Source organism: Melanostigma gelatinosum (genome assembly GCF_949748355.1).
Source record: "Melanostigma gelatinosum genome assembly, chromosome: 20".
NCBI classification, from domain to species: Eukaryota; Metazoa; Chordata; class Actinopteri; order Perciformes; family Zoarcidae; genus Melanostigma; species Melanostigma gelatinosum.
This window is the reverse complement of record NC_136653.1, coordinates 15927071-15952565: the sequence shown is the minus strand read 5'-3', so window position 1 is coordinate 15952565 and position 25495 is coordinate 15927071. Positions and strand designations below refer to the sequence as shown.

The window sequence follows — 25495 nt, the reverse complement described above, 5'->3', positions numbered from 1 at the left end:
TAAAGGTCTGAATATCGAATAATGATATTGTTCAAGCCTGTTTTTATAAAAGCACTCTGGCTTTTATTCTTGGACTCTCATGCAGGCTGATCATAGGTGCACAATAATAAATAATTCATTCATTCATTCAGACTGTTAGTGGTGTCAGAATGAGACAGAGAAAGCAAAGAAAGAAAGAAAGCAATGCACTGCTTCAGTAGTTTAAATGAATAAGTCCTGACCTCTTTGTATGCAAACACAATCCTGCCGGTGTTGTGCAGCGTTGCCTGGAAGGTGAAGCTTCCCAAATTGTAGTTGTCTTGCAGGTGGACATGGTCCCATTGCACCACCAGAGCCGTCCCTGAAGGAGGAACAACCACATACAGCTCATTACCAGACGCAGGACGACATCAAATCACCCAGATTAAAGAAAAATACAGGCGTCGTTGAAAGCTCCTGCCTCCCGATCGTGTTTCACTCTCTTTAAAATGAATAATCTCTCGTGTTTTAGATCATACGTTTTTGACGGATTATTTCATGGCAGAGACTTAATTTCTGCCTGTGGGTGTGAGGCGATTGACAGCCAAGTAGTGTGAGCGCTGATATGAAAACACTCCACTGGAGCAGCATGTAGCAGCTATAAAACGGCAACTTTTGAGAAAACAAAATCAAGGCGTGACGGTTGCTGTGATGGATTATGTAGCAATTCTATTTCATGCTGTGCGGGAGAGAATCGCAGTTTTGTAAATGACTTCTTACGGCACAGAAACATGTGTTCAAATACAGCGAGCAGCCGGCAACTCCTTCAAATGTCAAGCAGAAAGGCAACATTGACGCCAACTTAAAGACCTCAATTACAGAAGGAGACACTTTTTGGTTGAATTCGCTGAGAATTTGAGATATCCGTCTCCGAGTTTTCTGCCACCTCATCCAAAGCCTTTTTAGGGGCAGTGGGCTGTTGCACCAGGGAGCAACTTGGGGTTTATTGTCTTGCTCAAGGACACTTCGACATACGGACAAGAGGAGCTGGGGATTGAACCATCAACCATGTGATTAAAGGATGACTCGCTCTACCCCTGCAGCCCCACTTAAGTTCATTTCCTTTCACCTCCATTGTACTGGGGCAGTGAATACCTCAAAACAAGCTGAAACCCCAATACAGCGCTGAAACGAGTTTATGAACTGATTACTTGATCCACAGAAAATGAAGCTCCAACTTTCAATTAATTGTTAAAGTTATGATGCGATAACACACAGAATAATTTGGGGTTTTACAATTATTTGATGAATGAATCAGTGGAACGTTAGTTGCAGCCCTAATTGTCGCTTCGCGTTCAGACACCACCAGGGTTTCCCATTAAACTCAGACTGAACAAATGAACGAATGAATGAATAAATAAGTATGAGAGTAACTAAATCACACACGGACCACGAAGAATCCTCATGTTGCATGATTGTGGGTAAGTACGAAATTATCACGGGACCTTCAGCTCTACCCTCCAGACATCGGGCCTCGCATTACTTTTAACCCCGGTGTGATTTACTGTGGACTTTGGAGAACCTATTGATGTGAAAGCCATTCCCTTCTCCCAGCTAGTCATTTGGCTGTGTGCCAGGGCAATAAAGGTTTGTTAACACAATTAATCTATTTTTCCGTCGCATCGCCAGAGCGCTTCCCTACAAAGTACAGATAGCCGAGGCAGTTTGGTGAGCACAGGAAACCCCCATTCTTTAGCAGATTCTACTTGACAAAAAAACAACAAAACACCGTCTCTGTTTGTGTGTGCGGAACAAGCAATGCGTCTCTGGGGGAAAGAAGCGCTCACTCGCCCCCAGAGCACAACAGGCCGTACAGCTGTTGTGCTGTATCGGCAGGACATTGACTGAGTGGACAGTGTGTTGAGGAGCATGGAGAGAATTGATCGGCTGCCAGTCTGGTTAAAGTGTGATGAGCTCCACTGCGGAAGGTCACTCCGTTGGTCAGCCGCTCTGCTGCAGAGGAAAGGGATTCATGACGGATAACAACCATCACAGATGGCAAAAGAAAGGTGGAGAGAGTGAGGGAGTGCATCAATTCAGTTTAAAGTGAGTAAGTGCAATTTAAAGGGAGGTCAAGGAGGGTTAATGATAAAGACTTCCTGCTTTGTGAATACATGAGGATGGCTTGTATAGCTTCAGTTAGAGCTTCATTTTCAACCTTTTTGAGTGAATTTAATGCTCTATTGTGATTTAATGAATGTTCTGTGAAACCAATTGAGAAAATGTGAAAGGTTGTGTTACCTTTGTATGTTAGTTTTACATATAATGCATTGTTTGTTTCCCAGTGGGACTAATGTTGTGTGTGGCCTCTGCAGAGTTTATTGTTGGTAAAAGTGTATTGATTTGCACGTTAAAGTGAGTGTTAAAGCTCCCAATTACAACAGAGCACATAGCGTTATCAGACACTTTGCTGTCTCGATTGTTTTCATGAGTCACATAGAAATGACAACACAAAGTTGGCTGCGGGAGACCTACTTTCATTCTGTCCTTACCAGAATAAAAGGTTGGTTGGAGCCAAAAGTATCAGTTTGTGCTTCATGCATCACACAAAAGAGAGGACACAACTGCTAAAGCATTACGGTAGAACTAAGTATGAATTAGTAAACTGCTGTTACCGTTGTCAAAGTAGATGACGGTAGAGTTTCTGGAGACACTGGGGTCAAAGTTTGCCATCAGAGGAGCGATGTACTGAGTAGCTGTTAGCATCCGGTGGACCACTTCACCTGTGTAGATAAACCCTGAGGAAGAAACACAGGAAACATAAAACTTTCAGCACTCTGGACTCATCCATGTGTCACTTATAGTGTTGTACTTGCTTTGATAAAGTGTTTTAGGGTGGGTTTACCCTTTAGCAACTCATAAAAAACAAACATCAATCATCCCTTCATTTCCTTCCTCTCTTATCAGACACAGTAGGTTTTCAAAAAGTCTACAAGTCCAACCTTAAAAGCTCCTCATTAACCCACAACCAACACTCCCCGCTCTGTCTCTGGCCTCACGCTGTAGGCTGCAAATAATTAGCGCTATTATTTTTGATCAAAAACAGCAGGGAAAATCTGAGAGGCTTTCAGACGAGACTCTGAGACATTGTTTTTCATGCACTGGTCAATTTCTTGTATTTTCTCAGACTCCAAGTCAGAAATCTCCACTTGAGCAGCACAAATACACAACATTTTCCAATTTTCGCCTTCTTTTAACGCTCCTGTTCTCTCCACAGAGGGGGACATGCTCAGTCAACACTCACTGCAGCTGCATCATTTAGCAGTCTGTACACACGGTTATTAATAGAGTGTGGAAACGGGGGAAAACGCCCACTATTCATCACCAGGGAACCGTCTTTGCACTCATAACCACAGAATCAAACGCCGTCTTAATTTCCCTTCTGACGAGAAAGTTTAGCAAAGTCAGCTGCTATTTAAGGATGTATTTATTCTTAGTTTCGCACCCCGACTCTGCCTGAATTGCAAAAACAAATCAGTGTTGAATATGGGATAGGATTTTTTTGGGAAAAGTCTCATTGAGGCCAGGCCCATAAACCCCTATTTCATCTCACCATATCTTCTCATACAGAAGTCTAGCTGTAAAAACACATCTATCACTTTGGAAAGCAGCAGCAGAGCATATCATAAGGGGAATCGATCTTTTCCTAAAGACCTCCCGGCTCACAATTAGCTCAATAGAGCAGTGTGTCAGCATACACACAGTGAGGAGAAGAGCAGGCGACTTTAGAGAACTCCACCTGGAGAGAATGAGGTTAAAGCTGCATGGCTCAAGAAGAGGAGTTCCCATGGTTAGTTTATTCCTATCAAAAATGTACAAGATTTGACGAAATACTCTTAAAAACGTGTTGTGAAACACTGTTTTAAAGCAGCTGCTTTTATGGTCTTTTAGAAACATAAAGTATTTAAAAGCTTGAGCAGGGAATATGGACGCGTTTTGTGTTTTGCAGGACATGAACTCAGCCCAGCGGATAAAAGCATCTTATGTCACAATGAGTGTGAAGAGGACAGAAAATAGAGAGGCAGAGGTTGTTTGGTCTACCTGCTCAGTGAAGGTAAACACAATGCCATGGTGGGACCGGCTCCATGTTGCTGCGTCTGCACTTTCCTTTATCTGCAGCGACACAAATCAGCCACCTCATCTCATACTTACCCAACGTTCAACTCCAGCACGTTTACTTTTATCTCATCCACTCTTTCTTTGGCTGTGCTTTGTACTAGTTCTCCTTTCACTTTCAACCTTTAGAAAGCTTAGAAATCACACACACACACACACATCTCACACACACACACACACACACACGGGTTTTATTTCTGCTCCGTACCAGCAATCTCCTAAAAACACAATACGACTTACTTGACAGTCTAAAGAAAATCAGACAGCCTCTCAATACGCTAAAGAGGCGAGAGCCGCGGGGCGCTCAATAGAGCGGCAATTCATCCATTATGGCCGTCACTTACAGCAGAGGGAGACTGGACCGAGTAGGAGGGGAACTTAGGGAGCAGCTCATATACAAGAAGAGAGGAGAAATAATGAAGAGGGGTTTGAGGTAGAGGAAGAGGTTTTAGGAAGGTGGGATGGAGCAGGATAATTCTTTCCAACTCTTTCTGTTTATATGCGCTGCTGTCCAAAAGTGCCGGGCTGTGTGTATCCAAGAAAAACAAGAGCAGGAATTAGCAGGCCCGCCAGACTAAAGCTTCACTTTATTGGACATCGTGTTTAGACAAGGACTTTGTTCCTTCGTACTGAGCCGTGTATAATTTACCGGATATTTTCTGTTTATTGCAGATGTTCTGAGCCGGGAAAGTCCCGCATCGGATCACACACACACATTTTATTTAGTCTTTTGTATTGTGAAACTGCTTCTTTTTAAAAAACAATCGAATTGAGATTATTTGTTTGTCTGTTATTTAGTTTTTTTATTGCTCAGTGAAACAAACAACACGATGTCAGCCCATAACCGATCCATTATGGCTTCTGAGGAAAAACATCTGTAATGTGCTTTATGTTTCACAAACAGATTCCTTCGGAATACAAATTGGCAGTGTGATCATCTGCATGACTTGGCATATGTAAGAGTCAAACATCATCAGCCCAAGATGAACTAAAAGTTATCGTCCTGGTCACAACCCTGTCTCCTCGAAATTGTGTTTGTGAAGGGAAACATGGATTACACGGACACACTTTGATTGTAGTCGGTGGCAATGTTTTTTCAAGGAAATACTTCATTTCTAGGAGACGGTGTTGCTTGCCATAGGCAGTGGTGGAAGAAGAGATTTCACTTCAGTAAAAGTAGTAATACTACATCGTAAAAATACTCAAGAAGTAAAAGTTCTGCATTCAAATTCTTACTTCAGTAAAAGTAGCATCAAAATAACTAAAGTACTAATTATGCAGAATGGCCCAATTCATAATAATGACCAAAGAGTGACGGCCCCGTCTTTGTTCATTTAATCTTTATAATCTTATACCTACCGGTATACTATCTATCTATATGTCAGAATAAACAGCTAAAATAACAAACATGATTTGTACAGCAGCATTTCTTGTCTTAATCATCTTCTGATCCTTCTGATTTATCTTGCAGCCCTTTAAGGTTTTTTTTCGCCCGAGGCCGGGAACCACTGACACATCTGGGTCGCAGAGTGCGGAGGACATTTCACTCATGTTTCCTCTCATGTGCTCCTATGCTTGCCTTACACGTTATGCACTGTATTTGGTGCCTTACATATAAAAACTTGTGATCACCAATGAGCTGGAGAACAATATATAATACCAAATCGTGTGTTTTCTGAATCTTTATTTGTATTCTGGTTGTAAAGTGTGACAGCTGGCCGCCCAGTACACATCATGGGAAAGCATGGCACAGCTGGATATCCGTCGACACAGCTGGCAGTGGTCAGATCATATATCATCACGGTATTCAGTCTTCACATGTCAAGCTGTCCACACACACACACACACACACACACACACACACACACACACACGCACACACACACACACACACACACACACACACACACACACTTCAACAATAACCTGTCAGTTCATTACAACACCTGCAGAATGCTGACAGTCCCTGTAATTGTCCTGACTGTACGAATATTTATCCTCTTTGTTGGCATCATCCATTCATTTTCAAGACATTTCTAGTTATATTTAACGTGAGAGTGAAACGCTCGATTTACTGCATGCAAAACCCACAAAAGTGGACGTAGACTTCACATGTTTGACAAGGCTGCATGCCAACTTCATCGAGCTGCTTCATCGCTAATGTGTTTGAGAACTGGCTGCCGCAGTGTTTAGAAAGGAACCGTAACTCTGAGAACACAAAAACTGATACAAATGATCTTTTCCTGCAGAGGTCCAGCACACTTAAGGGAGCAAAGAGAAATATTGGCTCAAGTAAAAAACAGTGACTCTTGCTGACGGCAATGAAAGAAGAGAGAAAAGATGGTCCAGTGGGCAGAGAAGGACGAGCTGATTGATAGGCCCTGAAGTGTTGGAGACAAAGCCCCGGAGGCCTGCGAGAGGCAGATAGCTGCCTCCTCCTCCTCGGTCTCATCCCTTCCTCTCTGTCTGGAGGAATGCAAATTCTTCTTATCACGCCTCCACACCATCATCCTGGCTCGCAACCCAACTCAACTTTGCCTCTGATGGAGGATCAAGTGGGGGGAAAAAAAAAAAACACGAGACAGCGATGATAATGACGATCGCGGCGGATTATTCCAGCGGCAGTTAAACGCAGCACAGCATCTCTGAAATAGTTGGGTAAGAGCAGGGCTTCGGTCTTTCATGTGATAATAGCTGGCTGTGGTTTCGCCGTCAAGACTCAAGTGGAAAATTGCTTTGCACACTCTGGCAAACACATCTGCCGTGTCACGTGTCTAACCCCCCCCCCCCCCCCCACACACACACACACACACCTCTTGATACCCCTAGCTCCTTATGTCTATCAGAGTGTGCAAGGCCACTTGGCACAGGGACTCGTGTTTCCAGTCCAAACCCATCGGTCTGGTTTCTCTCCTGTCTGGTGTGGAGCTGGTGGTGCAGAGTGTTGGGAATGGTTTGTTTTTTCACCCCCCCCCCCCCCCCCGAGTATAGCAAATGGTCTCGTATCAGGCCGTCTGCTCGGCTGGGCAGAGTGTCGGTGGTGGTTTTGTACTGTGGTTTGTGCCAGACGAGCCTTTTCAACTTCCCAGAGACAACGTCTAAAGAAATGACGAATGACTATTTTCTGTATTCAGGGATGAGATCTCTTTGAACAGTAGCCACGCCACACTCACTCAGGTACACCGAGTACCAGAAACACTGTTTTTCGTCTCTATTTCATGAATGCCACATTCCCTCCTACACACCAGCAGCAATCAAAAGTGTCTGTGTTCAGTCTAATCTGCCGAGCACACACAGCATATCCAATAACAACATGAATAACTACCATTGAGAGAAGAGAGTCCAAGGACAGTGCTCACTTACCACCAGTCGCCACGGTGATTTCACGCAGGAAATGTCCATAAAAAGGGAAATCGAAGGACAGATTAACTCTCTGTGAGGGGAAAAACAGACAGATGAGCCCGGTCAGAAGGAAAGAGGCAAGAGGCGGATCAGAGGAGGGAGACTGTCTTCATCTTAAAAACAATATGGAAGCCCTTTTTGTCCAGGGGAAAAATTACAAATGACAAAAATGAGGAATAGGTGGTTTGGAAGAACTATGAACACATTGGATTTCCAACATTCGGACTGTTACCTGTGAATTAGATATTATACCTGGTGCGTGTTTCTGTATTTTACTCAGGTTTACGGACATTACCGTCCAGATATGATGTCAAGTCTCTGCGTTTGACGTCCACATATATTACATTTTATACTTTATAACATTTAGATTCAATATCAATTACGACGATTACAAGATTTAAGCAGATCATAGTCGATCTCCGCAATTATTACAATTTACTTGAGATCCCCTGCTAATACTCGTTCATTGCAAACCATTTTAATTCACCATTCGTATCATTCCTAACTTTTCATCTGTTCGTTTTTCTTTTCCTGACAGAAATGGGCTTCCATATTGTTTACAAATTAATTGATGGTATTAACACATCATAAAACTTCAAGAAACTATAATACCACAAATGATGGTTTATACATTCATTATTTACTCCCCTGATGTGAATATGCTAGACAGTGCCACTGCCAGACAATGCTATGGAGAAAGCCAGTCCACAGTAAACATGCAGCTATTAAACATGATCCCAGATTATGCTGGAGGGAGTAATCCTGCGGTAAACCACACTGGATCTCACAGACTATACACAGCCAATCCAGAGCTTAGCTTTCCTACGATCCTGTGATGAAGTGGACCTCTGCGGCTGTGTTTTTCTTTTACGACCTTGTTGGTCAATTCCTTTTTTCAGTGTCGGCGGCCAAAAGCGCCGGTCGGGCAGCAGAGCCAGAAGGGAATATAGAAGCTCTCAGAGTTTTAACTGCCATCAACATCAACTCATATTTGTTTAAAATGTTACGTCTGCTGGCACGGTGGCTGCATTTCAGCACAGATGGTTTGGGATGCACTCACACAGTGAAACCATGCAGGCGAGATCTCGTTTTTTGACTCTGCATTGCTTTGGCTGGCCATTGAATTTGTTTTTTTTCAGACTTAATTCTTTTTTTTTGTTGCAAAAGTCAGAGAAGCCTCCCACATCCCTCCTATACTGTCTGGAAAGAAAGGCCTCGCCTCTTAGCCGGGCCGCGCAGTGGCTAGAAAGAATAGCTTGCATCAGATTGTTTGGTTCAATCCATCATCACATGACTGAAGGTGCAGGACCAGAATACACAATGTGGGGCTCTATTCTATCTCCTCGCCAGCTATTGTTCAGCATGGGTGCTCTCTCTCTCTCTCTCTCTCTCTCTCTCTCTCTCTCTCTCTCTCTCTCTCTCTCTCTCTCTCTCATAAGTCTGTGACTGCCCTGCTGTCTCTCCAGTTACTAAATGATGCCTTGGGTGACCTCATCAGTATGCACCTCACATGGGTCACCTGCTTGTGCAGAGCTGGAGGGAGGGACGCTTTTACACGTCACTGCAGAAGATTTTTAATGGTTTAGAATAGATGCTAAAAGGAATGACTGATATATCCATGTTTTTAAATGGTAGAGGAAATAAACATACTGCACTGTCGTAGAAACCTGTCATGTTTTATGTGAGCATTTACAATAGTCTGTTTCTTATACACCCAGTCGGTTAATTGAGAACCCAACTGAAAATGAATTAAATTCTTGGTTGCAGCCTGAGTTGACGACATCGTTTACAGCTCAAACTGCAGCTAACGTAATGACAATAAGCAACAGCCTCTCAATGAATGCCACTGAAAGATAAAGACTCTCCTCTCATGTAGTCGGCTGACTTACCGCTGCTTGTCTGTGTGTGTTGGACAGAATCCCGTGGATCTTCACTTTGTCCTTGTCCATCTGCTCCGTGTCGACCCACAAGTCCTTGCTCATCGCATCCGACGGGTTGTATGTCTTCGATGTGTAGTAGTTGTGATCTGTGTCCTCCTGCAGAAGTGACAAAATGCACCCTGTGAGTTTGCATACAGAATAAAGACTGAAGACGCATAATAAAGTGATTTAGAGGAATGAAAGACAGCTAAGGAGAGAGTAGATATTTCTGTGTTGCTCTGTTAATTAAGCCCTTATTATTATTATTATTATTATAATACAGTGCACAGCTAATACACAACACACAGACATCCTGTGAGCCCAAATCAAATTCAAAGCAAACTAATAAGACTGTTAGTTACAATAGAATCTGGGTAATTAAGAGTATATATTTCTTAATTTTGCTGCAGAACAAAGTACTAAATTACACTATATGACAATGCAATCATTTCCACTGTGTGTGCGTTCTCTTTGTCCTTTCATTCAACTCGGTGGTTTTTCATTGTGGCCACAATCAGCACACGAAGAGGTTTTATCGTCTACTTATCCGATAATAACAAATAAAAAAACAAGAAGCCAATCAACGTCTTCCACTCTTTAAAACCAGACGGCGCAGTCAGAATTGCCTTTACAAGATCAACATTTGCAGACTTTTATAAGCTGTGTGGGAGCGGCCCGGCTGCTTTTACTGTTTCCTGTGCAGGATTAGGAAGAACGCTCGTGTCGAGGGCTTCCTGTTGCTCGTCTGTTTCCCTCTGGGTTCTAATGAGATACCTTACAGCTGTGTCTTTTATCTAAAACATTGTTGAAGTTAATGTTTCGCTGGATGGCGAGCCAGGAGAGTGTACACCACGGCGGACTGTGATCTCACCAACAGGAACTCACGCAGCTCTGTGCATACTTTGATACGTAAGTGGTTATATTCATATTATATTCATATTTCCCTCAGAGAGTTATAATGGAATACCGCTACATAATATTCAAAACAGAGAGATAATGTTTCAGGCTTAGCAAAGCCTCTGTGGGGATTGATAAAAATCAGAAACCCAAATGGAGCTCAGCCATGTAGGTGGTTTTACTTTTCATCAATTTGTAGATTAAAGCAAATACTCCCAGAAGCCTTTCATCAGGGCTTAAAGTGCAGACAAATCGTGTCAGGGGGAAAACGCCCCTCCGGGTAGCCTTAGTCAGCACATTACTTTCAGAAGAGGAAAACAAGGGCACTTGTAAAAGGAGTAGACACAAATGCACAACTTTAAAGTTTCCTCCGAATCAGCTCAAGATGTGTTTTCGAAGGATGGAGGGAGATGGAGGGTCCCCAGAGGTGAGAGGGGCCAGTGAAGGGACCGGATAAACAGGCTCACACACACACAGAAACACACAATTATACAGAGAGTTTTGGTGGGAGGTTGTGGGAAGAAGGTACGGACTGTTTCTTTAAATCATGCGCTGCAAACTTGTGCCAAAATGTGCCAGCAAGAGAAGCGTGGTACTAACCCACTCACGACAAGAAATCAGCTGACATGAACACTCGCCTCAGGTTGGAGCCGGACTCACACAGGAACGAGCGGTTCTTTGCATTTTACAGGATATAACTCATCCATAACTTGAACATTCACCACTTTATCTTGCAGCGGTCCGCGGTAGACTGAGTCATGTGTGACCTCAGATCAAGTTTGACAAGAATCCTAATTGGCACTAGCGAGTGTCTTCAATGTGCTGACTCACATTGTCAAACGCAAAATAAAAACAGCTGGTGGAGCATAAAAAAAACATAAAAAAGACAATTCCAGTGGTTGTCAGACGCACTGAACTTTTCTCTCACCAGGAACAAAAAAACCTGAGCTGTAAAATTACTGCTGACGTTCTATAAATGTAAAAAAGTTCTTTGCACAAATCACCCACAGGAAGCGCGAGCAGAATATTTCAAGCTATGAAGTGACAGTGATATATATCTAATTTCCTCACAGCACCTGAGCTGAATCTCTGCATTTCTACACCTCGTGTTGGTCTGGTGTGTAGGTCTGAATGTGCATGTTGCTGGGACAGGTGATGGCTGATAGGGAAAATGGAAAATCCTTGTGAAGCAGTGATGCAGCGATCATCCCTCCTCTCTCTCGCTCTCGCCTCATTTCCTGTCACCTCTATAGCGTCGGCTATCAAATGAAGGCAAACATTCCTGAAGGACGATTCAAAAACCGCCACGGGAATTTGCAGGACTGTCTGTTTATTTGAAACAGTCACATGCTTTAATGTTGAACAACACATTGTTTTTCTCATACCGTCTGTCTGACCATAGACCCGTATTCACCTTCTGTTTGAAAAGCTCTGTTTTAGCGCCTGTCTCTTTAAGCATTTTTGGATACATTCTGTGTTAAGTTCAAATTGACCTGCAGAGACACGAGAGTGTGGATATGAGACTGAGCTGCACTGAAGGTGCTCAAGGGAGGCTAATGGAAGATAGATGGCCACGCGACGAAGGAGCGAGACTGTGACCTCGTCACTCAGCTTCTGTTTGAACTGAAACTAGATAGTGATGGGAAAAAACAAGAAGCGCTGCCTGTAATGGACCATTTTGTGTCTCAAGAGCACAAAAACAAACTGCAGAAAGGACTCACTCACATCTCTATCCCAAGCTGTGCACCACATCAATATTGTATTGTACTGAGGCCTGAATATCTAGTTTTCTCTTCCCGATGGATCCATAACACACGGGATTCCCTGACTTCATCTTTATGAGGTAATTTAGGGGCTTTTACTTCAGAAAATAAGATGTTTTTGAGCTGCGTCTCAAAACTGGTGCTGAAGACGTAGTCGCGGCTGATTCAACAATGTTTGTCAGAAAAATAAAGGAGTAGAACACTGAAAACTGCTCTTGAGAAAATAAAATGTTACCTTTGCACAAGCACACTAGAGCTTTGATTAAATGTTGCAACGTGTTGGGATTAGGCCACTTGTCAGAAAGCCCTCTTTTTCCAACAGATAGTACGACCCACAAGGTCTGGTACCAGGCAAAGATCACGCTCGAAATTTGTAAGAAATCCAGCCAGGTGACTTCTGGATAAACATTCATGTGTATGTCTGTGTAAATTAGCGCTATGTGTCTGCTTTCACAACTTGAAACAGCAAACGCTGTGAATTTAAGAACTCTTTTATCAGCAGCTGATATATAATTCTATCTTCTTCCTCGTTGGTTGTTAATCTCATGAATTGGGCTTTGCAAGCTGTCTGATGGGTTCAAACAGAAGGTGGTTGTATTTCAAAGTGATGCTGAAGGACGTAGAGGTACGCTCTCAATTCACCAACGCTGCACCTTTTCCCGTCTCTGTTAATCTGAAGAAATAACTGCAAACCTTTAATCTTGGCTGACCCACTCAGAAAAGCCCACAGCTCATAACACCAGAAGACGAACGCTCAGGCAGACAGTTAAAGGCCGGACACACACACGGAAATTTAAACAGCTACAGGTTCATCTGTAGAGCAGCCCCAAGCAGCACAGCTGCCCGAGATGATACAGCATTACAGGGTTTAAACACTGAACGACAAAAAGACAAGTAAACATCTCTTCCCAAACACGTTATCCTCTGGGAACCTTTTCACGAACTTGACAAGCAAAACAAACAGGGGAAGAGAACAAAAAAAAACACCATGATTTGCATTCACTGCAGGGTCTGAATATGGAGCGTGGCAAGAGTAAAAGCAGCACTGGGACGCGAGTGAAGTAATGAAAAGTAGCAAGCCGAGCTGCTCGCTGCCTCGCTGCGTGAATTCTCCCCCTTAAGAAATAAACAAATAAACAGTGAATGGAGCGAAGCATGTAACCCCCAAAGAGCCCCCTGAGCTGTGGAGTCCCAGACATCCAATAACAACCATGAACCCCACCCTCATTACTGCACATCAAAGCAATACAACCCCCCCCCCCCAAACACCAATACACTGTCTGCTTTTATTGGCAACCTGTAAATTCTCAGGACAGACTGTATTTTACTGTAGATGTGAACAGCCAGGCGTGAAAATGAGACCATCAAATGTACACATTACTTCTGAGGGAACACAGATGAGTTATTCGTCTCTCTTGGCTTCATTTGAGGTGTTGGAAAAACAAAAAAAAGGATTTGAAAAAAAGAGCAGACTGTACAATCTATCATCCAAGTTGCTGCCGTCTGCGTTTGGGTGTTTTGTTTATGCTCCTCAATAAAGATCGGTCTTAAAAATGGTGCCACCTGACAGCCGTGAGTTACCTTTAAAACTATTTCCCCAAAGAGGTCAGGAGGACCCACGTTGGCTCGCTTTGGTGTGCAGACGGGGGATTTACAGGTGACGAGCTCAGCGAGCTCAGCTGTAACGATAAATTAATTTTTCCCCATTGGAATGAATGAGGAGGTTGTGTTTTTTGAAGCTGTGCTTAGCAGCGGTGAGAGATGTTCACAATGATCCCGTCATTCATTTACGCCGACCTCTTTTTCTTGTGAGGCAGCTTAAAAGTGGTCCATCGAATTCAGAAAACACATTGTTTTTCAATACTGCTTCCCGTTATATGTTATCAATCTACAGCATGCTTTCAGAGTAAGGTGGCTCACTGCAGAGCGGCGGCCGTGCGCTAACCGGTGGGGCGCGCTCACATGCACGAACATTCCCGGCCATGTCAACAAAGCAAGGAGAAGCTCAGACAACAACACACACAGAGGGAGGCAATACTCCTCTATATCTTAACATAGCAAATAGTTTGCTGCCATTTCATGTTCAGAATGTTAAATGCATTGCTCCTTTAATTGCTATGTCAATTAAAACTGTATAAATTGTGTATAAAACACAAACTGTCAGTTTACATGACATCCTAACAGCTGGGGTTATGAACCTGCACTTTGGAAGATGCAGTGACAAACAACAAAAACACAACCGCCACAAGCCATTACTGCCTTATTCTACCCGACTGTGACCTGAAGGCTGTTTATTAATCCGATAGCTAACACAGAGAGTCGCAGTCATTCAGGGCGTCAGAGAGTCTGCTGTTATAAACCTGCACGTCACAGTGAGATGAATCTGTTGTTGGAGTTGCGGCACCAGTTAACCCAAACACAGACTGACCTCAGAGCAAAGACTATGAAAGCCATCGAGAGGTGGAAAGCTGATTTATGGAAATTAAAACAATTCATTTTAACAGATAACTGGCAAAACATACGTTGTGTGACTTTAAAGGATTGGTTTGACATTTGGGAACATATGCTTATTTACTTTCTTACAGACTTTTAGATGAGAAGATCGATACCATTTTCCTTCTAAACTCACTATTGTCAGCAAAAGTCATTAAATAGTATACAAACAAATCAATACTAAGAAAGTAGGAGAAGTCTGTCCCTACACAGGAAGCTTCAACAGACTTCAGTGCACCAGGGACACACCGCATTTACAGAAAGAGATTCTGATGTTTCTTTAGCAAATGATTGACTGAAAAAGACAAAACGCGCAATGAAACCCCCGATGATGAACAGCTTTGTGAAAGCGTCAAAGAGTACATTTTCCCTCCTCTGACTCCCTCAGTTAAAGCTCCTTCACATCAGAGGAGACAGCCTTTGAATCCACTCAGCTCACTGCTGGTTTGGAAGATTTCAGCTCAGCATCCACAGTCTCTGCCCTCTGAATACGAAGGTGTTTCTCACGTCCACAAAGAGTGTTGGAGGCAGGTGAGGCAATGCGTGTGTGAGGCAATGCGTGTGTGATGAGAGGAGGAACGACGGGGTGTTTGTGCCGTGGACTGCTTTTCCATTCTGCAACAACAAATGAGGCCGAGAGAGCGAAAACAATCAAGTGTGTCGACCGTGTCCCGATGTAAATGTCTGTGTGTGAATGATTACAGCTGACGATCAAAGCTGCCTCGACTGAGAGACGCGACGCTCTGAACCCGAGATGATTAGAAGCCACAGGAAGACTTAACGAGCTGTCTAAGCCTGTAATGCCTTTCATTTACATCGACACAAACACAAGCCGAACCCGGCTAGTCATCTCAAGCAGCTCCACTAACCCCTCAAAACTGTGGGAGGCCGGGTTCATTTCCTGTTCTGGTCCGAGGTCAAGTTTACGAGGATCCAGCCGCACGAAGGAGGTAGATGAACACCTGAGGGCTGAGCTTAATTTCATATGAAACATTAAAAGACCTCGTCTAGTCTAGTTTTTTCATGAAGAAACATCTTCCAGGGAGATTTATAATTGCTCCAGGGAAGCATCTCAAGAGTATTTTCTGTTTCAGCTCAACAGAGGACTTTATCGATTCATTCTCTTCATATTAGTTGGCTTCTTCACCAGACAGGAAGGTTTACTGTGTGGAGCTGCACTGATCTCAACGGAGTCGCAATAAAGTCTGGATTCAGTTGGAAGATGATGACGACGATGGCATACTCTGATGCCATTGCGTTGCCTTCCATAAAATAACATTGAATTATTGATATATCATACAACATCGAGCTTAAACATAAAGCTTTTTTGCAGTGCACTTTGTATTCATGTTGCTTTTTCACTTTAATATCTGTTGCATGACTTCGCTTATCACAACCTGAAAAATCTCGAAATGACAGACACTGACCACGTTTACACAAAATATTGCGGTTTGTGTCCTTATTGCCAGAAAGAACTCCTACCAAGCTATTTATGGCGAATAAAAAAAGAAATATTCCACTCATTTTCCTGATTACCCGCAGCCGTGCATACTCCGAATAACCTAAAACAAGACAAAGCCTCGATGGGCAAAGATTCATCGGTGAGACTAGAGTTTGTCGATTGAGGGTTGACAATACTGTGCGTTAAGAATACAACACATTACATTTGGGTTTAATCATATTGAACAGAGTTTCCCATCATGATTACGACTTGGACACGATTTAAGAATCGGAAACTAGTAATGACACAAACACGGCATGACGTCTTCTGCCCAAACGGGTGCAACAGAAAGACCAGAGAGATGTCAATCAAGCACAGTCTGTACATTCCCACACAGCACCTCAGCTGAGGCGTGTTAAAGCAAACACCTGTGTGGGAGGATCATGAGTGTGTTGGGCTTTTAATGCTGCCTAATGACACATTTAAACAGGAGCTCCGGGGATTTACTGTGGCGTCGCACATCCATTCATTTGGGGAACTTGCAAGAGACGGGTAAAGTCAGATAAACATAAAAAAGCAAAAGTAATGCTGACTTTAAGTCACTTGTTTGGTCCAAAACCCCTGCATGCAACACTTCCCATAATGCAACTGGATAGTCTTTCATTGATCTTCTCACCTCCAGTTTGTTAAGCAACCTTTCAGTTATACATCTCGTCCAGACTTTAGAAAAGTCCCCCAGAGCCACAGAAGAGAAAATAAACATGATAAAACACGATATTTTCTGTTTATTCTCTGATTCTGAAAACACAACATGACATAGAGTTGCATCTCTCTCTGCTAATGACCTCGGCGTGACTCAGCACCTACCTCTATCTGGGAGCTGTTGTCCGTTTCCTCTGCAGACAGCAGGCCTGGGAAGCCCTCGGGCTCCTCCTGCTCAGGATCCTGGTCCTGCTCCTGACTGGCCCTGTTACTGTCCATGTTGCGAGGTTTTGGGGGAAGCCATCTCCTCCACCGGTGACTGTACAGCTTCACGTCCACTGCTGCGTCCTCGTCTCCTGCCTGCCCCTGCACGTATGGGTAAGAGACCCCTGGGGAGACGGGAAAACAAAGGTGTGAGTAAAAGAAAACAATCAGCGCATGACCCAAAGCCAAAGTTGTAATTTCATGTCAATAAATGTAACGTAGGTCACCAAGCCTACTAATCATGCTCAATACGTTTACAACTTTATTGAGCCCTGTGTTAGCCCGAAAGGGAAAATGTTTTGCCGCGTAATGTAACACTAATATTTGTGTTTTCACGAAGGCAATCGTCAAATTATAGAGGCTATTCAAGCCATTAATATTGTGCCTCTCCCTCATAACTCACTGTCTCTGTGGACTTCTCTCATTGCTCTGGGGAGAAATCTCACTGCCTGCACATTAGCAATGACTCAGCAGCCATCACACAGACCAGCGGGCCACAGTCACACACAATCATCCGGCTCGATTAACGGGACCTGAGACAGACGGCGAAATCTGCTGGGTTATGTACTGATTCCCCCCCCCCAACCATTGCAATAAATATATGTGACGAACATTAAACCTGACCAAGACGGCACGTTCTCCACTATGAGTTTCCCACTCGCGTGGATTAGCGTTGCTAAATGTCGTGTAGGTATGAATGAGAGACGGTCCGTTTATCCGTTGGTCCTGTGATTGACTGCAAACTTGTTTCCCTGCCTTCAGGCGGATGCTCGGTATGCTCGGATAAGCTGCTGCTCCCCGTGACTCTAATAGGATTAAGCGGTTCAAGACAATTAGTAATAAATTCAATTTTTACTGCACTATTCCAAATGCAAAGTTTACAAAGTGCTTGCATGCTGTTGCAGCGATGCAAATTGTTTTGGCTATTGAACAGAAAATACTGCCGATTGCTTCTTTTTATGAGACGGAGGTCACCGGGTTTTAATGGAGCTCATTTTCCACTCCTTTCCCCGTCTTTCTCTTTTCCCTAACGTTCACATTTCCTCCTCCTCCTCCTCCCCCCCCTCCTCCTCCCCCCCCTCCTCCTCCTCCTCCTCCTCCTCCTCCTCCTCCCCCTCCTCCTCCCCTCTCCCTGGGCCCCCCGACCAGTGGTTCTCATGAGACGAAGAGGGAGCAAGTGGAGGGGCTTCAGATGCTAATTCCCCCAAAAGTGGAAGCTGACAGCAACGCAAGAAGCAAAAGAGAGCAATCTGCACCAAGAGATGGATGTTGATTTACTGGAAGAATTTAACTGAGCAGAAGGCTCAAGCACGCAGTATGAAAGAGAGCTGAGCTCAAATGTTCTTTTTAAAAAGTGCAGTGTGTAAGATCTGGCCCGAATTTTGGTTTAAAACACCTCTATGCTGTCTACGGGTGTAAATGCAACCGTTATTGGTCAAACATTCTTGAGGGTGGCTTTAGTTTACCCACAGACGACGCAGTCTTTGCAGAATCAAGTTCTCTTTCGTGTGCATCATCTCGGTCTCGTTGTTCGGCGTCTGCAGCAGCTCCCCGGGCCAACTATTCGCTCATTCTCACCGTACCACGAACACGTCCTGACACTCACTCTATCCCCAATGCTCATTAGTCACACCCGTGTGTACAAAGTAGCCCAGGAAAACTTCCTGTCAACGCCTCTTATCCAAGAGGCACCTAAACATTTATTTTCGTCCTGCAAAGGATCTTTGTCACTTCCTCAATATACGATGGAAAGCTGGCAAACAGCGGATGCTTTAAAATACACCATGACCACGACATAGGGAGGGACTTTGGATAAACGGCTGCTCTTTTCCCAGCATGCCCCAATGTGAACGGCCAATGATGAGTCACCTTTTCAAGGAGCGCATGCACCTGCATTTCTCTTGTGAACACCACCTCTGGTGTTGGTGATTCAGGGGCAGCAGACTTTCTTATTATCCAGGGGTAATTATGGGTCTTTTGTCAAAGCATTTGGGAAGGGCACTGAGGTCAGACCCCTGAGGGACACCTAAAATAACCTCCCAGCAGGACGAGGCTGCTCCTCGGTACGCGACGGTTCCTCGCCTTTTGTGTGAAGGGAAATCTTTCCCCTCTACTTTTCTTTCAGTGAGCCTGAAAGGCCCCGCATACCTTCGCCCTGACTCTGTCGAGCGGCCTTCTCGGCCGCACTCACGCCTGTCAACACCTCTGATTCACAAACACCGGAGAGACTGTAATTTGGTTCCACCGAAAACCTTTCAAGGAAGTTTAAGGAGGTCATAAAACCGCAGAATAAAGGTGCCGTCTGCACCCCTTCTTTCATTCAGTTCCTGCTTGTTTTCCCCTCTCAGTTCCCACCTGACTCAGTGTTGCTGACAGGAGACTGCCACACATGACTGGAACGTAAAGGAGGTGGAACGCTTCATTGCATTTCTGCATAGCGTGTGTGCGGTGTGCATAATTTGAGCAGAAGAAAAGTCACAACCCTCGACGGTTCCTTTGCCTTTTTACCTCTGGGTGTCAGAGCGCTTGATTTAGTGCCCACTGAACGCTGCTTCATCAGAGTAAACGCTGGAGGACCATCTCTCTCTGGCTCTGTGCGGATCAAGTCACCAGCGTTAACACGGATCAAGTTGATGTAACTATTGCTGACGGACCCCGTTTTCTGTTCTTTCTTTTAAGTCGTGCTCGTCGTAGCGTCAAAACAAGAGTAAACAACTAAATCAGACCTGAGATAATCTGTGTGATGACAGGTCCTCTTGTTAGAGCAGAACAAATTCTCAGAGAAAGAGCAGACAATGTGATTAACAGTGTGGCTCCAGATCGCGAGAAAGAACATCGCAATCTTTCCTTCAGCGCGTCTCGTTTTGTTCATTAGCAATGATTCGTTGGGAACATTTGTCAGGAGAAGCACTCAATCACTCTCTCACACACACACACACTCACACACACACACACACACACACACACTCACACACACACACACACACACACTGAAGGAACTTCGTAATGCCAGCAAACAATGAGGCTCTCTGCAAAACTTGAGCATAACAACACAAAATCGTTAAGCACTTTTCCTTTAAAGGGTCAAATCACCCAAATTACCCAATAGTCATGCTTTAATAGTAACTTTTCAGAAACATCGTTCATTGAGCTCTTCGAATATTTCCATTTGAGTGGAGTCAGGAAAGATTTGTTGATGCACATACCGTTTAATCTGGTCATTTTTCTCTTTGCGCTAAGCCTTTGCAGGTTAAGTCTATAAAATGTTAGAACAAAAATCACATCAAAATTTCCCGTGTGACCAATGTGACGTCTTCAAATTGCTCGATTTGTCTGACAAAACAGTCACCAGCATCATTCAGTGATTAACCACACTGACAGTGAATATTCATGTTTCTTATGTGCCTCAAATCGCAGTGTGAAAGCCTCTGTATCCTGCTGCACAACGGCTTCTCGACAATGTCCTGTTTCTCTCAGTGAAAGCATGTGTCTTGACCCAAAAAGGTGGCCTGTCTGAAGTATAAGAATGAACCACATACCACAACATATACAGCCTCAGCTAACTTGCAATGCCCGCCCTAATCCAATCATATGCCTGGGTCCAGACCTCATCGACTCATTGTTTCAGCATGAGAATGAATCGGCGTTCTAAGAAACCAAAACACCTCAAGTCGACATATGAGGTTGGAGCCTGAATGAGTGTTTGACGCAACAGGCAGCTTTCAATTCATGGCTCTTAACGAGCCAAATTATGTTCAGGGTCATCTCAGAGCACCAAACCCTGACAGAGTGTTATCAGCATTGACTGAAGCGCAGAAATTCAATATGATAAAAACTGGGTTTAATAGGAGAGTGCTGCTGGTTTGATCTTGTGACGGACAAGATGAGAGCTTTTTTTTAATCTCATTCTGTGTGTTAATAGATTATAGATCGCCAACAGCAGACAGCCGACATGCTTCACTTTCATATTAGTTGAAATATTGAAATGCGCAGCATGTGTGATGCCAAGAGATCCAACCGCAGACCCTTTAAATCTCTGTCTCCTGGGGGTGGAGAGACACATTACTCCACTCAAATTCCACACATGCAACTTTCTGAAACTATTACAGTACGCAGAGTTCAAAGTGTGCTTTTCTAACCTGCCCGAGCTTGCTTTTTTACACATCCTCTTTTAAAAGCGCAGCCTGTCATTAGGCAGACGCATAAAGTCTAGAAGCTGACTGCAGGAGAAAGTTGAACACGGGTAGACAGAGAGGCAGCAGCAAGACATCCAGGTTCAAACAGTCCTCGTAAAGTTTAGATGAACAGCGCGATGAAATTTAAACAGATTAAATGTGAGATATGCATCTAAATCTCAGATTATCAGTGCATGAGACCAGTTTAGACAGAAAATTAAACACTGCAGGCGTGCGCACACCAAGAGCATACAGAAAATTCAATGAATTTCCCTCCAGGGACGTCAAGTGAGCGTCCTGCTTGTCGCGAACGCTCCATTACACCAGAGATTTTGTTTTGCCAACAATTAGTCACATCTTTCTAAGTCAGAGCGCCGCTACACAAACATCCCCTGAGGTTCAGATTAGGACTGCAGATAGAGACGCGCATCTCGTTCTGAAACATGCTTGTTGAGGATTTTATATTTAAATGTCGATGTACAAAGCTGATTTCGCACTTCAGTAACCCAGAGATGCATCTCGGCCTCCTTTAGAGAAGAGGCAAAGCACAATTTGAAATTGAGGAAAACCGCTATCGTACATCTGCACGTGCCACATTATCATGTAAACAATGACTTTGCAGTGAACTTTGATCCTTCTGTAACCATACCAGAGAAGGTTTCTGGCAACATCAGAATACGTAAACAAACCATGAACACTCTGTAACACTGTGCGGCGAGCAGGCGCTCTTGAATGTCACCAAAATGAGAAATGTGGCAGGTGTGATAGGAGGGCTATAAATAGAAGCCAGTCTAATAGAAAACAATAGAGTGCTGCAGGGTTGGTGTGTTTTTGTAGGCCATCGCATTTGTTTCCTTGGATCAAAAAGCCAGTGGTATTTTTTCCATTGTATTTGGGATTATTGCAAAAAATAAGCTTGATGGCAAACGCAAATTTATGATACTTATGAGATTTTTTGACGTGTGAATGCAGTCGCCAGAGGAAAAAAGCATTTGTACAAACAAACTACGTCGCGGTGGCATGACTTCACGTCACCACCGCTGAGCTAAAGGCGGACTAGTGTTCGACAAGATGGCGTTTAGTCGTCTCGTTTAGACACTTGTTAGCAATCGCCTTTTCTAAGACACGTAAAATCTGCAAAATTTCACAAAATGGTATTTATTGAAGTATTTTAAGTTGTAGAACAAAAGGTTCTGAAACTTGTGTTAACCACAGACCGAATTTCATGCATCTGACCAAAAACTGATTAAAAGAACCCATTGACTTTGAGAAGAGGGACCCAAAAGTACAAATATGTTGACTTATTTGGGGGTTTTAGGACTCATTCCTGCAGCACTCTATTGGTTAGGTTGAGAGCCAGGTGCGAAAGAAGTATAAATAGAAGCCAATTTTTGAAGTCTCAAAAGTGTTAATTACAATCTGCCGAGTATGGAAGGTGTGGGGAATTCATTTGAAGGCGACTAATGTTGCGTTGGCGGTGCTCGGGGTAACATGGCGCCCATGAAGAGGGCCGCTGTCAGGACTGCTAGAGGAAGTGAGGAGGCCGGAGGCAAAGAAACTAGGAGGTAGAGTGTGTCCAGCTTCAGGTGCAGCGAGTTTTAATCAATACTTTAACCTGAAAGAACATAATTGTTTTTAAGCGGGCTTCCCTTCCGAACATCTACTGCAAACAACTAAATACACTGGACACAAAATCCAAGCAGGCTAAGCCGCAAAGCACCCAGAAACATCCCCGAGCACACAGTATCAAACAATTCAAACCCCAAAACACAGGCTTTAAAGTGCCGGAGCAAACCATCACGGAGTCTGCCGTCACCGCCGCGGCTTTCTTTCTGTAATTGCCGGTTGTCTTGGCTCTGGCATTGGTCAGTGCAGGAAGTTATACAAAAACGCTTTGGCCAAGAGACAAAACAGTCACGCGGGGAGGGCTGCAGGCAGTCAGGAGGCAGCGGGATCACGAAGAGAATTGCGCTTCCTGCGTGACACGGGCGTTTAGGTATTCAGGATTCCAGTCAGGCACCATGTCTGTCTCATATTTCAGGAGATTGAGTGATTGACTGCAGGACCATGAAGCGCGGCAGCTGGCTCTCGTTCCACTTTCCAAGTCTGCGAATGAGCAGCACGGCTCCGGAGCCCCGAGGCTTTGAATCACTCCACCGGGAGAGAGCTCGGGCCTGGCAGGCGATGTATCACTGGACCTCCTGTAACAGGTTATTTCTCCTTCCTCCAGTGCAGACCATTACCTGAGGTAATATTACTGTATTCTTACAGGTCACCAAGGCTAGCCAAAACCGTCTTTGCACAGAGAAAAGCCCGGCATCTCTCACCGTCTGCCTAAATCTCCCCATGAAAACACAAGATCTGTCCTTTCACTGTTCCCCACACAGTCCTCTTAGCCTTAAAATTGTAAATGGTCACATCTGTACGAAAGAATAGAGAGGGATCAGCAGGAGAAAAGCCTGCACTCTTATTCTGATACGTCACATCACAAACAATAGCCTTTATCCTCCGGGCTCACCCACTCTTCAGCTGAGCTTTTGTGGATGGAAACCACACCTACACGCCTAACATCTGAGACGTACTTGACACAATAATCGCTCTTTTTGTCCAAGGGTTGATCTGTTCATCATTTGAGGTCACTATTTGGAGATACATTTCACAAAACAGATGGGTTGGCTTGAACAAAAAACTGATGAATAAAAGAACAATCTTCTCCTTTTCTTCAGCATCAAATCAACAAAGTGATAATTAACCGTACATTAATGAGTACAGGATCTGCTAATTGTTAATTCAGCATAGTTTCAATAGTGCCAATTTGCCCAAATACAAACAAATGAAGGACATAAAACACACAGTGCCCACAGCTACAGGAGCACGTTTGTCTGAATTTGGTTCGAGTTAAACTTATTTGACTTTGACAGCGTATTAAAATCCGCTACATCGTCCTTAGAACCTGCACTGTTTTTGGTGAAAGCTCTTTTTAAAGTTGGACCCTAATCTTGTTGTGATCTACAGACACATTTCAAAATAGATCATTTTAGAAGCATGCTCGATTTTTAAAACAGGAGTACGGATCATTTGAGCCATGAATGTATCGTCTACACTGAAGGGAATTTATTCAATTTGCTGGTTTGTTTTAAGTCCGTCGTCTCTTTTATGTGAATGTTTTTATGTTTTGTTCATAACTTTAGCTGAAGATTGATTCCCTGTCGTGTGGACAGGCTTGTTCTAAGTGTGTGTGTAGATGTATATGCATGTGTCTGTAGCGTTTATATGCGACTTGTCCTGCAGGACGAGATTGATTGACTGAGTGCTGGTGTGAGTGTATTAACTGTGTTTTTTCCACTTTCTTTGTGGGCAAAGTGCTACAGGCGAGGCCAGAAGAGGCCCTTGGGCCTGTCTTCATCCTTCCAAGCAATCCATCAGCATCACCGAGCCTCTCCGCCCCACAAAACCTCGCCAGCCTCCAACATTCTCTAAATTGAGCGCTGTAAACACACATAGAAACCTGAAGATACCGAAAAATCGACAGCACCAGCATCCCACAAGCACGTATATTCTCAGACTCTCTTCTTCTGCTGCTACATATGAGCAGGAAAGAAAGAGAGGACCATTCCCCAGGCGTATAGCTGGCAAACCCAGCCCTGCACATTTCTATGGACATTTCTATCTGTTGACAAACTGTGAGACTCGTCCAAGTCACACAGTCTGTAATTGCGTCAATTTCATCCCATTCAACGGTGGAGGCTTCACAGGAAATCAATATTCACTGATGTGTACAGCACAACCCTGCTCTGCAGAATGAGACCTACAGAGCAGCATGTCATCCAACAGATAGCTGACTCCCTCCAAAAAACAAATCCCATTTTAGAGAGGATTTGTTTTGTTAAGACGCTCCAACTTCCATTGAATAAGACGTGAACACTGCCAAATATTTGCATTGCTAATTGAACAACAAGAGTTCCCCTTTGCCTTTTGTGAAGCGGTCTAATTATGGAGAGACGATATTCCATCCGAGCTCTGCCTCGTCTCTTCTCTGACAGGACGAGTGAAAAGCACAAAGGTTCCTTGACTCAAGCAAACTTAATTAATTTCCTTAAATACACAATTGCACGTCCTACTAGTTGTAATGGCGTCTACAATGACACAGGCGACTGGAAGAGAAATGATTTCCTCGCTGTGATTTGCTGTCTTGGAGATAAGATGTCCAACTATCTCACTAAATACAGCAGCATTTCGTTATTGGGAAAGACAGACAGGTAGTCGTAAAGAGAGGCAGACAGATCGTGCGCGACAGGAGTTTAT

The 25495-nt window shown here is 43.9% G+C and overlaps 1 protein-coding gene across 1 annotated transcript in view; it reads right to left on the bottom strand.

Moving 5' to 3' along the window:
• plxdc2b (plexin domain containing 2b) overlaps window positions 1-25495 on the bottom strand; it is a 63906-nt gene that overhangs the window by 20125 nt on the left and 18286 nt on the right. Inside the window, exons 2-6 of the mRNA XM_079291586.1 lie at window positions 16917-17140; window positions 9426-9572; window positions 7498-7567; window positions 2634-2756; window positions 222-340 (exon numbers count right to left, since the gene is read on the bottom strand). Of these exons, the coding sequence (XP_079147712.1) occupies window positions 222-340; window positions 2634-2756; window positions 7498-7567; window positions 9426-9572; window positions 16917-17140 (683 nt within the window). The remainder of the gene's footprint in view (window positions 1-221; window positions 341-2633; window positions 2757-7497; window positions 7568-9425; window positions 9573-16916; window positions 17141-25495) is intronic.